The sequence below is a fragment of the Erigeron canadensis genome, chromosome 4 (assembly GCF_010389155.1).
Source record: "Erigeron canadensis isolate Cc75 chromosome 4, C_canadensis_v1, whole genome shotgun sequence".
Classification (NCBI taxonomy): domain Eukaryota; kingdom Viridiplantae; phylum Streptophyta; class Magnoliopsida; order Asterales; family Asteraceae; genus Erigeron; species Erigeron canadensis.
The window spans coordinates 41,147,713-41,164,378 of NC_057764.1; the positions used below are offsets into that span (position 1 = coordinate 41,147,713).

Genomic DNA, 16,666 nt, shown 5'->3' on the forward strand with positions numbered 1-16,666 from the left:
GAATATGTTATTGAACCTGTGTATAGGATATCAATTAACAACGGTTGTTATTTGTCAAATCATAAGTGTCGGCCCGATATTAATTGCGAAATGTTGTCATGGCGTTGTTGATGAGGTCAACAATGGAGAGAAGTATGCACTAGAGTGATCAGATCGATAGTAGCTACTATACGTGCTGCTTCGAGATCTCATTAGCACATGTACAATAATTAGTTTCCGTTTATTATTATTATAAGTAGCTAATTATTAGTATGTTGTAATCAAGCTCTTGTGATCCCCTAGCTTCTTTAATTTTCTTTCATTCTGTATTTTTGTTTGATGTCTAGCTATCTGGTTTATATTATTAGCAACTCTGGGTCTCTGGTTTATACATGATGATTGCATAGATTTAATTTTTTCTATTTAATAAAAAGCTATTACAAAGTTTATTAAACATTTGGGTTTGCGAAAGTGTTAAGCGAATCCAACATTAAAAAGTACAGTACGTCTTGATCATGAGTACGTAAAATCCTGAAAACTTATCAAGTTTTAAAGTAAGCATTGAAGAATCCATAGCCACAAAATTAAAGGGCTCCTTGTAAGTCCTTCTAGCAACCGGATCTACGAGATTAGATAATAAACTATTGAGTGCGACAACTCTTAATATCTAGCAATTAACAATACAATAAACACTATCGATATATGAATTATCAGAGCCTTGTATTACTTCAATAATAACGATTACAAGTAAGACACGAGCACTACTAACAAGATAAAACCAAAAATAAAAAACTAGAGAGCTTAACATGTTGCAACTAAAACCTCTGCTAAAACCTAAACCTTACATCTGTATATATAGCCATATAGGCATTGGACATAGTCGAACTCAACCTGGTTGAGTTTGACTGGGTCAACTCTATGGTTGACTTGGTCTTGTGTTTGACTTTATTCTGTGCAAAAACGTATTGTTTAATTAATTACATATACAAATGACTCAACACAAACTTTTATAATGATATTGTCATTTCACCCAGAATTGCACCAACACGTTGTGTTTTTTTCTTTTTTTTTAAGAATTAGAAACCTCTAGATATTTTCATCCTTAAAACTTAAAACCCAAACGTCTATCATTAGGTCACCATCCGTGTTGTTTACTCTCTAGCAAATTATTAATATGTTTTAATCAAGCTAAAATCACTCTCGATCTTTCCAGAAAGAATAGTGTCTGGGTGCTTTTGAAACAGGAAATGATCACAAGACTGCCGGTTCTAGTCTCCATTAAGAGACGGTTCAAACCATGTAAAATATTAGCTTGCTGGTAACTGTTGTTATGACACAATTGAAAATATCTAGCCAAAAGCCATAGAAAATAATAGTACACAGACAATCCGTGTTGTGACTTGTGAACTTAAGTGATGGTGGAAGACAATACATGTTGTGTACTTGTGTTGCATAAATCTATACTTTGGTTTGAAAAAGTTTGTTTCAGTTTATCCTTTTAACAAATGCCCATAAGTCACAAGTGTAGTTTATTGTTTAATGTTACCAATACTAATTTAATTTTACGGTTTTACCACATAGAAAAAGGGGTTGTCTATACACATACACGAAATGGGGGTAGGGCCCATCTAATGCACCAACTTTGAGTTTGAAGTTTGGTGTAAACTTAAAACAAGACTAGCTAGCACCTCAACACTTCATACCTTAAACTGATTATAAAAAAAAGAAAAACTGATCACTGAAAATGTTTTCACTACAATCTGTTCTGGATGCCACACCATGGATCAATGGGGTATGGATTGGTGCAATATCTATGGTGTTGATTCTTGGGTTAGTAACCGACGTCGTTGGAGGATTTCAACGCAATGAAATGTGGTTTCCTTGCAGGTCGTTTGTGTCTATAAATGGTATGTTCGTCCAACTGATGCTAGTATCAATGACCCCAATCACCATACCAGCTAATATAACTAGTGATTTAACTGGTTACAACTTTACTCTTGCAAAAGTTGTTAACATTATGTTTGTATTCACTATGCTAGCCCATTATTTACCCTCACTAGGAGTTATGAGCAACAAAGAACTTCTTAAGTTGCGGGTTTTAATCTTTTGGATTTGCTTCGTACTTTATGTCCTAGATGATATACCTCCTGTCATAGTGTTTTTTTTTATATTAATCCTACATTTGCCCTCTTCGGTAGCAATGACGGTTCCAGCATTGAGAAATACTTATAGGGAAATGTTAAGATGGCCTTCAAATTTTCTCTTGGAAGAAACAGAACACCTTCAGGTTATGATTGTTACTTCCTGGTCTTCTTTTGCTTGTGGGTTTATATGCACATCCTTTGCCAGTTTTACCCTTGTCTTTTTATATTCCTTCGGTACCAGACAAATATTTAGGGGTATAACTCCATTTAAAGTAATGATCTTAGTACAATCGAGTGGGATTGTACTGGGCAGTTTTACTACAATGTTTAGATTTCTCAAGATTTTTCGTGTTGTTTAGCGTGAAACTGCGTACGAGTCTCGTCCCTAGCTATATCTCTTGAAAGTCTTGTTGTTATGTTATATATGTTGCCGTTGAGATCAACGTCAAAAGGTATCCAGACACCAGAGTGATCAGATAGCTAGCTATTATATATCTACTATGTGTATGCTGCTTCGAGTTCTCATGAGTAGTACACAATAATTAGTTTTTTCGCGTAATTATTAGTTTATTACTAGGTAATGAAGTATTGAAGTTATTATATATGATGTGATCAAATTTTAAGCTCTTAATTGTCCGTTCATTTTCTTTTATTGTGTTTGATGCCTTGATGAAGAGTAACTCTCGTTTATATTTGTTATTATTAACTAATTGTGATTAATGAGTAACGTAAATTATTTCTAAGTGCTATTGATGGTGATATACAAATGGATGGGAGGGGTTCTTGAGAGTCATAATGTTGGTCATGTGGTGGCTGGAAAATTTTAGATAAAAACATATATATTTTGAAGACAATTATAGAACATGTATTTTTGAAATAGAAAATTGTAAAACAGGTATACCCGACATTGGGAGCCCCAGGGTTCGCCAAATCTGTTGTGTCTACGTCATGTTTAGTTTATATATTTAGAGTAAATTGCGTGTTCTGATTCACGAAAATCTAAGTTTGTGAGTTTTTCTTTTAAAGAAAAAACAGACCGAGTGCGAGGCTAGCAAAAAAGTAAGGCTACGACAAACCAGCAAACGAAGTTGTGCCACATACTAAAATCACAACCATTTTACCATTAATCACAATAATACACTAACTAATCACAACCATTTTACCAATAATCTTCATACTAAAATAGCAATTTATTAGCATCACATCATTATTTATATTAATATTAAAAATCACATTATATTAAATTAAAAAAGACACATTATTTACAATCTTGTTAAAAATAATGCAAGTCAGTAACAAAAGCTTAATAGTACAACATCACTATTAAAAACCTTTAGAAAACCAAATTAACTATTTTTGTAAATATTTTCATAGTTTAGGGGTTAAACTAAAAGTTGTTTTAAATACATAAATTATACCCTTTATTAAAGCAAACCAATGTAAACAGTAAAATATAACTTTAAAAACATAATGTACAATCATTAAGCCATTCAAACTTCTATTTTATATTATTTGAAGTTTTAACATTACTACATAGAAGATTTAGCAAATAAATGATGAGAATTGTTTGATGGACCACTTCTTACTTCAAAAAAACCTCATGGAAAGAGTTTTTTTTTTTTTTCTTTGGCTTACATTAAATTATCAATTTTCTTTTACCATTAACTTTTTTTTTTAACTATAACTTTTTTGTTTTTAGGATTTTAAATTAGAAAAAAGGTGTAGGATCCCTAACAAAATTTTTGGGCTCGGACAAACTTTTATATTTTATACTTATTTAGTATTTAGTGAGTCAATTCTTTTGTTCTAGCTTCTTATATCTATATTTTGATTTTTCATACATAAAAAAATTTAATTGTGCTTTTTGGAGTTAGACACATCTATGATACAATATTGTGTTTAATGTCGTTAATGAAAAAAACACCCATATGACAACATAAACTATCATTTCGCCCCCGTAACGCGGAGCTTTGCAACAACTAGTCAACAATTAAAAAAAAAAAAAGCACTTACTGTACATCACTACATCTTGTTCAATCTTCACTGCACCTATTCTCGCTTAAACCCTTTTTGTTTTTATTTTTATTTATTTTATATTTAGAAAACCATATATGGGCATATGGCTGCCAAGAAAGAAAAAAAAATGTAAAGAAAATTAGGAAGTCAAAACCTAATAGTACGAATTTATGAGCCGCTAATTGTGTGATTTCCATCAATCCCATTGGTTAGTTTCTCTCTTATTCATCTTTATTTCTTATATCGTATTCATGCCCTAAATGTCTACTAAAAAAATTCCTAATAATTTGGGGAAAATTTATGATAAAAAGAACGGGGGCAATAATAGTAAAAATAATAAGAATTATGTGAGTGGCATTAGTAAGAAGGGGGTAAAGAGTAGACATGGTAAAATGAAAGTGGTGACACAACCAACAACAAAAAGGAACTGATTGGAGCTCCCACCGGATTTAATGGTGGACATACTTAGTGGGGTCGGTTTGATTGACATACTTGTTAATGCCCAAAAAGGTATAAACTCTGCAAGGAACATCCTGCCATGTGGAGGGTCATTTTTATGGACTATGAATCTATGAACATTCGCTTTCGTTGGTCGGTAGACGAAAAGAAGCGCAAAAGTTGTGTAAGGATGCTGTTGATAGAAGCCAAGGCCAGTTGGTTGATATCACTATGGTGGACTCTTGTGACGATGAATATCTTCGGTATGTTGCTGATAGGTATGTGAGTTGTTCGCTCCACTTTTTGTGCTCTGCCCGCCTCTCTGCTTAATTATAATAGACAACTTTTCGACTCTATATTCTTAACTCTTTTTTATTAGGATGGTATAATACAACTACAACATGTAGCAGTTTTTAATTTATTTTATACTATTAACAGATCAAGTCAGCTTAAGCATCTTGACCTTGGATTTTTCCAGTGGTTTGATTTATCTGTCTGGACTGAAGCGTTGAAGAAGCTTTCATTGTTGGAGGAATTCAGCGTTTATGGAACAGATATACCAAGCGACCTTGTTGCAACTTTAGCCTCTTATTGCCCCAACCTAAAAACATTAAAACTTAATAACATACATTCATTGGTAAAAGATGAGATGGCCATAGCTATTGGAGAAAGCTTACCTAAGTTACACCATCTTGAACTCACTTGGAGCTATGTGTCAAATATTGGGTTGCAGGCGATTCTCGATGGCTGTGTTCACCTTGAATCGCTTGACTTGCGTATGTGTTGCTTCATTGATCTCAAGGGACAGATAGGGAAAAGATGTTCACGACAGATTAAATGTCTACAACGACCCAATGATCCTATAAACATATTTCACTATGGAGAGAGGGTTGAATATACCACTATGGAGAAATTTTTTGATTTTGTTAGCACTTAATCTCCATATTATTTTTTCTTTGTTTATCTTTTACGTGGTCAGTTAGCTAGCTTTCAGGTTGACACTTAATTGTTTTCTTATCTAATTTGTAACTCGGTTTGGCGGTTTGCATTATGAAGATATGAAAGAATATTGGCCAATCACTTCTCTCTTATTTCTGTTTCTGTTTAACTTATCTTTTTTTGTTTTGCTTAACTGGTCGTACCACATCAGTGGTATCAGACCAGCCATGATCTCTCATGGGTGACTCACTCGAAGCTCGGAAGAAAACCCTTGAACAGTTTGAACAAGTAACCACTGAACTTTTGAACGCCTCTGATAGAGTCCTGCAAGTTTATAGCAGGAAACAGAACCGGGTCAAAGCAAGTGAGGTTATTGGGCTTAATATTATGGTCATGAATTGGATGAACTCAATGGGTGAAGACAACAATGAATTAGGGATCGGTGGGGAGTGGTTCATGAACACATTTTCAGGAGCAGTTAGGAAACCGCTAGTAGCATGAACAGCAGGCTTTGTTTTCTCTTGTTTTTAGTTCAGAAATTTTTATTATCAGTTGTTTGTACTTGGAGAGATTTCCCTTCTCAAATTGGGCCGTTTAATTTAAGTAATCGAATTGTTTGCTTATTTTTACTAGATCTTATCATTGGTTCCATTGACAGGAATCAAAGTTGGGGGCAAACATGGTGACCACCGGGAGCAGTTCTGAAGGTGGAAGAAACCCCCAAATTCTGTCCCAGGACAATTGGCTGCCATCACTACCAAGCTTAAAGCTGGACAGTCCTCAAAGGAGGACATGGCTGAATTGAAAAGGCAGGCAGCGGCCAAAGAGAAATCAGGAAGTGGATGATGAAACGTCCAGTCAGTCCAAATCACAAAATTGAAAATCCGTACTTTTAGTGGAGGAGATCCAAGATGATGGATCTTAAAAGCGGAGAAATATTTTTGGTTTTATAACACCAATGAAGAGGAGAAGGTGGACGTGGCTGCAATGCATTTGGAGGGAGACTCACTGGATCGTTATTCATGGCTATCTGCTGAACAGGATTCTTCTTACTGGAAAGAATTGACCAGTGCCCTACGCCCCTACAAAAAAAAATTGGCCTCTCGAATTCCAGAATTCTGATGAATTGATGTGTGGTATTAAACAAATAGATTCTGTTCATGGATACCGACAAGAATTTGCTAGAAGATCTTCTCGGGCGACAAACTGGCCTGATCATTGTTTACTGGGTTCTTAAATGGGCTTAAAGAAGAGTTGAAAGCTGACGTACGGATTCACAAGCCCCGGTCAGTTTATAACTGGACTTCCCAACTGAAACCTAATTCTAAACCATTTATACCTGCTACCTACTCATCAATATCTTCCAACCCCCAAAAGACTGTAAATAAAACACCTTCCCGAATTTCTGATGCTGTAAAACAACAATTTCTCTGAGGGGGATGCTCCAGGTGCAGAGAAAAGTATGGGCCGGGCCATCGTTGCAACCTGGCATGTGTATGGTATTGGAAGCGGATGAAATGAAGAAATAGATAAACAACAGAATGTGGAACCAGTAACATTGAAAATGCACTGTAAATTAGCCATGCAATATTGGGAAAATTACATCCTACCACTATGAATATTATAACTCAACTGAAATGTGGATGGGGTTCCTCGCATACTTTTACTTTTGCTAATTTGGTTGATGAAAATGGCGGGATTTGTGCCGGAGTATGTTACTTATAATACATTGTTGGATGTATATGCATAGTCTCGGAAGCCTGATGAGGCAATGGATGTTTTAAGGGAGATGGAGATAAATGGGTTTTCCCCAAGTGTTGTGACTTACAATTAATTTCTTGTTATGCTAAAGATAGGTTGTTTACTGAAGCAATGTAGTTAAAGGGTCAAATGTTGGAAAAGGGGATAAAACCAGATTTTTTTACCTACAAGACTCTGTTTTGGGGCTTGAGAAAGCCGAGAATAATGAGTATGCTATGAGGGTTTTTGATGAAATGACCGAATATTTTGTACATTTGATGCTCTTATTAAGATACACGATAATACAAGGAAGTTTATGGAAATGATGAAAGTTGTTTAGGATATTCAAGAGTGTGGCTGTGTTCCTCATATTGTTGCATGAAATACACTTTTGGCGTTTTTGGGTCAAAATGGAATGGATAGTGAAGTTTCGGGGGTCTTTAAGGAGATGCAAAGAGCGAGTTTTATACCACACTTTCAATACTTACAATTAGTGCTTAGAGTAGATGTGGGTCGTTAGATCAAGCCACGAATGTGAAGTGTGTTGGAAGCTAAATTCAGTCTCGATCTTTCCAGAAAGAATAGTGTCTGGGTACGTGCTTTTAAAACAGAAAATGATCACAAGACTGCTGGTTCTAGTCTCCATCAAGAGACGGTTCAAACGATTCACAATATTAGCTTGCTTGTAACTGTTGTTATAACACAATTGAAAATTTCTAGCCAAAAGCCATACAAAGTAATACTCCGTAGTAGACGACAATACATGTTGTCAACTTAAGTGATAGTAGAAAACAATACATGTTGTGTTGCATACTTTGGTTTAAAAAAGTTTGTTTCAGTTTATTCATTAAAAAATGCCTACAACTCACAAGTGTTTAATTTTTCCAATACTATATTTAGCACATATAGAAATAGGGTTGTTGTCTATACACATACACGAAATGGGGGCAAGGCCCATCAACTGTACCAACATTGAGTTTGCAGTTTGGTGTGATTGTGTAAACTCTTAGCCTACCAACTACCAGCCCTTGTCCATAAATTGCATGACTAGCTAGCACCTAAACACTTCATACCGAAAACTGATCATAAAAGATGTTTCCACAATCTGTTCTCGACGCCACACCATTGATCATTGGGGTGTGGGTTGGAGCACTATCTATGGTTTTGATTCTCGGGTTAGTAGCCGATGTCGTTGAAGGATTTCACCGCAATGAACTGTGGTTTCCCTGCAGGTTTGTGTCTATAGATGGTGTGTACATCCTACTGATGATACAATGTTCTTCCGCAATGGCCATACCAGATGATATAACTAGTGAGTTAACTGGTTACAACCTTAATCTTGCAAAATTTGTTTACATTATGTTTGTATTCACTATGCTAGCCAACTATCTCCCTTCACTAGGTTTTATGAATAACGAAGAGCTTATTGATAGCATGAAATGTTTGGGTCTTTTTTTCTTTTGGATTGGTTCGTTACTTCTTGACCAAACTTGTAGCCAGGCGTCAGATATACCCTCTTTCGTAGTGATATTTATTATAAATATCCTACTATGGCCCTTTTTGGTAGCATTGGCCGTTCCAGCTTTCAGAAGGAAACAATTACGAAGATTGCCTTCAAATGTTATCATGGAAGAAACAGAACACCTTCAGTTTATGATTGCTTCTTCTCCGTTTTTTTCTGCTTGCGGGGTTATATGCACCTTCTTCGCCCTTTATACCCTTGCTACTTTATATTCCTTTGGTTTCAGACCAATTTTTAGCGTTAAAGTAATTATCTTAGTACAATCAAGTGGGATCGTACTAGGCGGTATCACGCTTATGTTTAGATGTTTCAATGCTACCATACTCTCCGAAAGATGCACTCTGAACCAGCTTCTACATGTTTTCAAAGTCGAAAAGCATTGGACTGAAATTGTCAGGGAACAGAAACACCATTTTGTCTATTCGCGTGTCCTAGCCCAACCCTACCGAAACAAAAAGATTTTCCGAGTTGTCAAGCACATGATTATGAACCTGTATATAGGACATCTATTAACGACTCTTGTTATCTGTCAAATTACAAGTCTTGTCCCAATTTGTCTTGTGATATGTTATCTTGCTGTTGCGGGAGCGTGCACCAGAGTGATCACATGGTCAGCTACTACGCGTCTTCCGGAGTTAAGCGATGACTGCTCATGATAAGTACACGATAATTAGTTCCCCCTTAATAATTATTACTAGCTAATGAAGTTATAATTTTGTAATTATATTTTAATATCTTGTCCCTTCTTTTTCTATTATTGTGTTTGATGCCTTGTCACCTTGATGAAGAGTAATTCTGGTTTGTATTTGTGTTACTTGTGTTTTTAGTGTTACTTACTGTAATCTAAGAATCGGTGAGTTCTCAAGACCAGGTTTTCTGGTCACGTACAATAGATCTTTAATCTGAATTGCTATCAGAATCCACAAATTTTCTAGTATATACATAGAGTTGAAATGTTTGCTTCGACCACAAAACTTAGCTGTGGTCTTCCAGCATGATCAACAAATTGCGTGCTGATTAATCCAAAGCATACTTAATTGCATGCTATCACAATGAACTTGCAGAGGTAGATATTTATGAAGTATTTGTATCCTATTGGACCCATGAGAAAAGGGAGCAATGGTTACAGTGATTTAAGCCATACTAACTCCATCAGGCTCTATGAGTTCAGTGTGATTGCTGAAGGCTTTAAATACAGCGGAGGTTGGTGATTCTTCCACCATGGCTTCATTTGAAGGGGTTCACTATCCATTTTGTTCACAAATGAGCTCATTTGAAACAGGTTGGGTAGAATGCCAGCAGATTTAACTGTATTTGGTTGCTCATAATATGATATGGATATGCAGTTTTTGATGTGTTTGTTAAACAAGAGAGGGTTATGGTATTAAAGATCTCACACGCACACACTATATATTAAGTAGAGAACACAGAGAGATACATCCAACTACTAGTAATATTTAGGAAAGTTGCATACATTTCATAGAACCAGAAGTAGAGAACACAGAGAGATACATCCAACTACTAGTAATATTTAGGAAAGTTGCATACATTTCATAGAACCAGAAGAGAATACTAGTAACGAGAATAAAGGAAACGACTGCCATCAACCCTAATGACCCGGTATGAGATCTGACAGACACATACACACGATCAAATATTTTTAAAACTAAAAGTGCACTAAATAAAAGGAAATACTAAACTGCCAAAGACATGTTCTCAATAATTCTGGTTCTCAAGCAACCTTGTCCTACGTGGCTTCCACGTGCAAACCCAAGTTTGAACCACCTTTATCAGGGCTTGTGTTCAAGCTTGTTCCCACTCGAGCGCGTTTTCCATTAACAGGATCAGCAGTAGCATTCAGAGACGGTGAGTTATTTTCTACGGGTATATCTGAGCGGCCAGATTCCTGCATAAAGAGTACTAGTGAAATTGCAGAATGCCAATACGACAAATAGTTATAGAATTGCAACTTCATGAGTGAAGAAATGAGATATTGTTGAGTTTCATTTCACAAATAAATTTCCCAGTTAAATCATTTCATTTATAATTCTAATTAATGGGGCAAATGGGTAAAATGGAAAATTAATCATAATATCCTATTATACCGAAACCAGGGAGGATAAAGCTGCGGCTAAAGTAAGTATCTGAATGCAACACGTACCAAGAAGAGAACCCCGGCGCAGTGCTTGACAATTTCAAGATTCATTCTACAATCAGCTAAACTCCTGAAAGTACGTAATCGAGAAATCAGTCACATACAAATACAAATTAGTTACCCATATGCTTTAAGATTGATGTGGATAGAAAATGTAGTCTACATATTTGGAGTTAAAAATGTGGCAATGCAGTAAAAGAGGCAAATTACCGGTGAATTTGCTTTCCAAGCTTAAAATGAGCTGCTAGAGTAGCCATCTGAATTTTATAAGCCACTTAACAGATCCAATCAAAACAAAACCCAACACAATGACTATATATCATCGTACCTTCAAGTCACCGGCTCTCTCCCTTCCGAACCTCTTTTCCAAAATGGAACAAGTATCGATGATTGCTTTGGGTACAGGTGGCGGCCTATTAATCTCCGCGTACGCCTCTTTTATCCTCTTACAATCAAACCCCAATATATAGTGACCCGCCCATACTCTCCCTGTCATTTAAACTCTCTATTACATACCACCCATTTTGTTCATTATATAAATTTCTCTTAACATTTAGGTTCTACATTCACTTTTTTGGAAATTACAAATTATCTCTCTCTATATGTATATTCTTAAAAAACTAAAATTAAAATTTCTACGTTCTATATATAAATACCATGAAGGATGTCGTAAACCCTGTCAGCAATCTCCGAAAAGGTGGGTGCATTTTCGACGTCCTTTGCAGAAATGTGATTTTTTGAAACGGACTTGGGAGTAATAAGCGAAACATTGAGACGTTTAACCAACGAGTCGTAGCTCAGTAAGTGTTTTTGGGCAAACAAAAATCGACCCGAACTCCAAGATGGCATAAGGTCGGTCGAATCCGTACGGAGGAATGGTTGTTTCCAAGTCGAAGAAAACTATCTCTGATCGCTCTTCTTCTGCTGCAACTAATGAACCCATTTGAGAGATTTTTGGAGAAAGAAAAAACAAATGGAGAATATTATATTATATAGAGACTTGACGGAAATTTAGGAGACGTGGGTAGTTGATGGATGATATACGGTATGATTATGGGTACAACTGTCAAAGCATTTTGTAGAAAAGACTTGTTATTACTTTAATTACCTTTTTACCCTTGGTTAAAGATTTTGGTTATTTCGATATCTGTTTCGATTTTGACAAGATTTTGGTTATTTACTTATTTAGCGCGTAAAACATATTTGGTTTTCAAACTAGAGGATTTTATTTTAAATATTGATCATAATTATGTAGTCACAATATATTGAATAATGAGATGACGACGTCATAAGTAGTACTTCCATCCTTGACTTTTGACTTTTGCATAGGACAATAATAATAGTTATGGGTGAAATCGTAATCCCATGTTCATAGAGAGGTGAAGATGGGGATCGACTCCTTAACATAAAAAATTTAAAATGTATAGTAGCATCTCAAGAGTCTGTTATCAAAATTAATAAGAGCACTTTTAATATGGTATTAAATAAATTACACCCATATCAAGAATCTTGTTGTAGAGTAACTGTTAAACTACAACAATGTACATCAAATTAAATAGTTAAATAGGATAGGACATATTTATGACGATAAATATCAAATAACAACAGTAAGGGAGGAAGGAGCCGAAGGGGAGTTGATCGCGAGATGGAAGCGAGATGCGGAGGGATGAGCGAGTTCCGGTTGCCACCTGCGCGAGTTCGCCGCGAGCTGAAGGGCGCGAGCTAGGAGCTCGCGAGAGGTTGAAGAAGGCGTGTGTCATCAAGGACTAAAGGTGCCAAATTTTGAAACCTATAGTGACCGTTGGGGGGGACTAAAGGTGGAAGAAAGATGGAGCCAGGGACCTAAAGTGACAAGTTGATGAAAGTTATTTTTTTTTAATTTTCTTATTTATATTACCCATTTAAACTTCCAAAAACACAACACACACTCCATATAAATTCCTAAAATGACATTTTATTTATTAAAATAATACATTACAACATAATTAAAACTACTTAAACTAATTTAAAAGTACTTAATATTACAACATATTAAACACTCATTTTTTTGTTCGTAAACTGCTTCGGCATTCATGATCAAATGGTTCAAGTTGATGACCGCATCAGCAAGTTCTTCCAAAGTTTTTTCAATTTTGTCGATCTTACCTTGCAAATAAGTAAAGTATTGACACTCAAGATTAGTACAATGTCCGGTTTGTATATAATCGATTTCTTTTTTACACCATTGCCTCTTCGCCTTTAGTTTTCGACCAACGGCAACAAGTTCCTCTTTGAACATTCGGTGGTCGAGGATATCAGCCATGATACTGTCATTCACTTGATCAACAGTCATTGGTGGTTTTCGGTTAGGGGCATTTGATGAAGAAGCCATTTCAGATATATAGAAGTTTGAGTTTTGATCTGAAATCTTTTATAAGGTCCCAGTATTTATAGGTAGATTACAAAGACGCTCCTCCAACGTTCAAAATTCAAAATATTTACACTATTAGTCCCTGTAACGTTTGAATTCAAAATATTTACATCATTAGTCCCTGTAACGTTTGAATTCAAAATATTTACCCTTTCAGTCCCTTAAACAACCAAAAATTCAAAAACATTTACACTTATAGTCCCTGAACAGCTACCTGGATTGTCACTCTATAAATAGAAACTTACAACACAATTTAGATTCATTAACAACTCTAAATTTCATTCTTTTACAAAGTCACTCACTCATTCTAACCAAATGGCGTCCTCATCATCAAAACACAATGGTCACCGACCTCATCTGACCGAAGATGAGATGAAAACACAAATCATGGCTGATATCGAAAAGGACACCATCCTTCAAACTGATCTCTCCAGGGTCCTGGGTTATCTACGCAAGAAAAGACGACAATGCGAGCAACATGTTGCTATTATAGAAGCACCAGGCCGCAAGGTCTCGAAGCACGAAGAGACATATTCTTTGTTTCTGCAAGATGAGATCAAGAGGGTCAAGGGGGTGGTCGATGATGTGTTTTCAGGCGGGTCACACGTTGGGTGACCAATGCACTTGGGCCAAATCGCACCACGACAATTGCGGGGAAGACAAAACAACGGATGAAGTCAAATGCCTGGAACACGGCAAGTGGTGGCTCAACGAACGCGCTTACCGTGGATTAGGAAATATGTCAATCAACAATGATGAGAATGAAGAGTAGTTATGTTTTTTTTTAAGTTATGTATTGTGTGTTTTTATTACGTACGTGTGTGTTTTTACTTTTAAAATGTAATGTTTTTAAGTGTTATGTAATATTTGGTTATTAATAAAAGATATAAATTATAAAAGGGTTAGTTATGTAAAGTTTATAATGTTAAGGATAAATTATTAAAATGTGAAAAAAAATGTTGGGAGTTTCGGTTGCCACTAAAAAAAGGTTGAAAAAAAGTTAGAGGGTTAAAATGAGATGGGGTAATTTGATTGGTTATTTGAAGGGATATTAAAAGGCTGAGCCTTTCGGCTCCCTCCACCCTAATACGTACTCTAGCTAGTATTCCAGCATTTATAAAGTTTTTGTTGTCGAATACTAATAATTGACACCATATTCATTAGATATATAAGATTTTATAAATATAGATAATTATGAACTAGAAATTAGAAAATAATTCTTTAAGTCTAACTTATGGTACTAAAGAACAAATTAAAAGAAATCGATATTGATAAACATAACTATTATACACAATATATATATATATATATGGTTAAGTATAAAATTTTAATTAAAATATATATCTTATTTTGTGTGTGTGATTAGTGAATGATTTCATGTAAGTATATGACAAAAAGAAAAAGAGCAACAAACAAGTTCATGAGAAAAGAAAAAGTAAAAATGAACAAATTGAAAATATTAAAAGTAAAAACTATAGATGATGATTGATGAGAAAGATAGTAAAAAATTTATGGAGGCAAAGGTGTAAAAAGAAAAAAAGCAAGGTACAAATTGAAGGTATGATGTTGGATTCTTTGCCCCTGTCCTCACTCTTTTCAAGTCATTGACATAGTCTAGCTGTCATTGACATAGTCTAGCACTCTAGCTAGTTATGTGGATTGTGGACCGATGAGAGTTAAGATCATGCTTTTACTTCCAGTAAAGTAACTAAATGTCTAGATTTTTCCCATTACACATTTTATTAATCGCATTTCCATTTAATTGTTTACAATACCACATTTTAGTTTATAAGACTGTACGAGTACTATCAAAGGAAAAATGATAATTTTTTTAAGGGAAAGTCTAAAAATTCCCCTTAAATTTTCCTTTACCGGCAAAAAAATACCGTTAATATAAGGATAGCAAAATGTTAGTGATTAAAGTACAAATCTAAAAGTACATAAAATACAACCGACTAGACTCTTTTCAAAATTTTAACTGCAATGATGTAAAAGAGGAAAAAAACTTATGTCAATTACGAAAAAAAAAACAACCTAGACACAACCATCGACTAATGTCAAACTAACGGTTTTTACTTCGCGATGTTTTTATTGAAACCCCATACAAGCTCCAAAGAACTAAGAAAATACAAACAAAATTCATCAAAGTAAAAGATTTGCCTTCCATTCTTCAGAAGACAAAGTACTTTTCCTTTCCAAATTATGAATAAACAAAACTTCCTTAAGATAAGTAGATAACTTGTGAAAAAATCAAGTGATTTAGTAAAATTCACATGTCATTATCTTGTTATTTTAAAATGATTGTAAGCATATATATATATATATACACAAAGATATATCATTTTCTTATAAAAAAAATGTTTGCAAATTTCAATTTTACTCTTAATTAAAAACATGTGTGTCTTAAGATTTGAAGTACTTACTAGTTTAATACATTGAATATTACAATAAAATTGAATACAATAAATTACATTTATAAATTGTAATATTTAATATAAAATAATTTAATAAAAAATTCAAATTAATTAAAATTGAAAATTAACAGATTACAACACAAATTTTGTAGAATAATACTACTATAATAACTCCTTGTCTTATAAACTCACTAAGACCGTTCCCAACGGAAGTGTCACATCCCCGTCTCCAACATGTCATGGGGGGAAGCCATTGGCAAGCCCTCGTCTTCCTAGCTCGTCATCAGTTTTCGTCACCTAGAAGAATAGGAGAGGACGAGGAACTAGGGCCCCAGAGACTGTTTGACCCATTAAATAAAATGTATTATTTGGGGGAAATGAGAGGAAACAATATGAAGGATATGTAGCAAGTTGAGGGCCAACAACTAGCACAAAAAGAAGCTTTCTTTTGTGAGTTCCCGTTTAAGTGAATTCACGGGAAATGAGATCACAAAACTAAGGAAATGTACCATTGGAGTGTTTGGATTCAAAGATGATCATAGTAATCCATGGTTCACGTATTGCATTACATCTATTCTCATTTTTTATATGTTTTGTCTTTTTGGAATGGCAATATGTTTTTGCTTGATCTATTAATATGGATATGAAAATATCTAATTTAATATCATAATACGATAGATACAGATAGATCGAGATAGACATATAAATGTAATATGATGGTTACGTGTGTATTGTATATATATCTATGAAGATTTGTATACAAAGACACGTACTACGTAGGTTACTACTTTATTTTCAGCCTTTGAAAAATTAAATAGGAACACACTAGACTTATTGATATTTTTTAATTTGTGTTTATTTTGATAATGTATAGTTCTATTTTACAATTAAAAATAATAATTTAAAATA

General features: G+C 34.7%; 2 protein-coding genes and 1 pseudogene across 2 annotated transcripts; 2 read left to right on the forward strand and 1 right to left on the reverse strand.

The window, feature by feature from the left end:
• The first annotated feature begins 4,322 nt into the window (after positions 1 to 4,322).
• Positions 4,323 to 5,613, forward strand: LOC122598649 (putative F-box/LRR-repeat protein 23). The gene is made up of 2 exons (XM_043771236.1): positions 4,323 to 4,855; positions 5,016 to 5,613. The coding sequence occupies exons 1-2, from the start codon at positions 4,809 to 4,811 to the stop codon at positions 5,512 to 5,514; spliced, it is 546 nt and encodes a 181-aa protein (XP_043627171.1). The 5' UTR covers positions 4,323 to 4,808; the 3' UTR covers positions 5,515 to 5,613.
• A 2,735-nt stretch (positions 5,614 to 8,348) lies between these two features.
• On the forward strand, positions 8,349 to 9,434 carry LOC122597630. Its single transcript, XM_043770205.1, has one exon. It carries the CDS (start codon positions 8,349 to 8,351, stop codon positions 9,432 to 9,434), a length of 1,086 nt encoding a protein of 361 aa, XP_043626140.1.
• Positions 9,435 to 10,525: 1,091 nt separating this feature from the next.
• LOC122597631 lies at positions 10,526 to 11,876 on the reverse strand (annotated as a pseudogene).
• Positions 11,877 to 16,666: the final 4,790 nt, after the last annotated feature.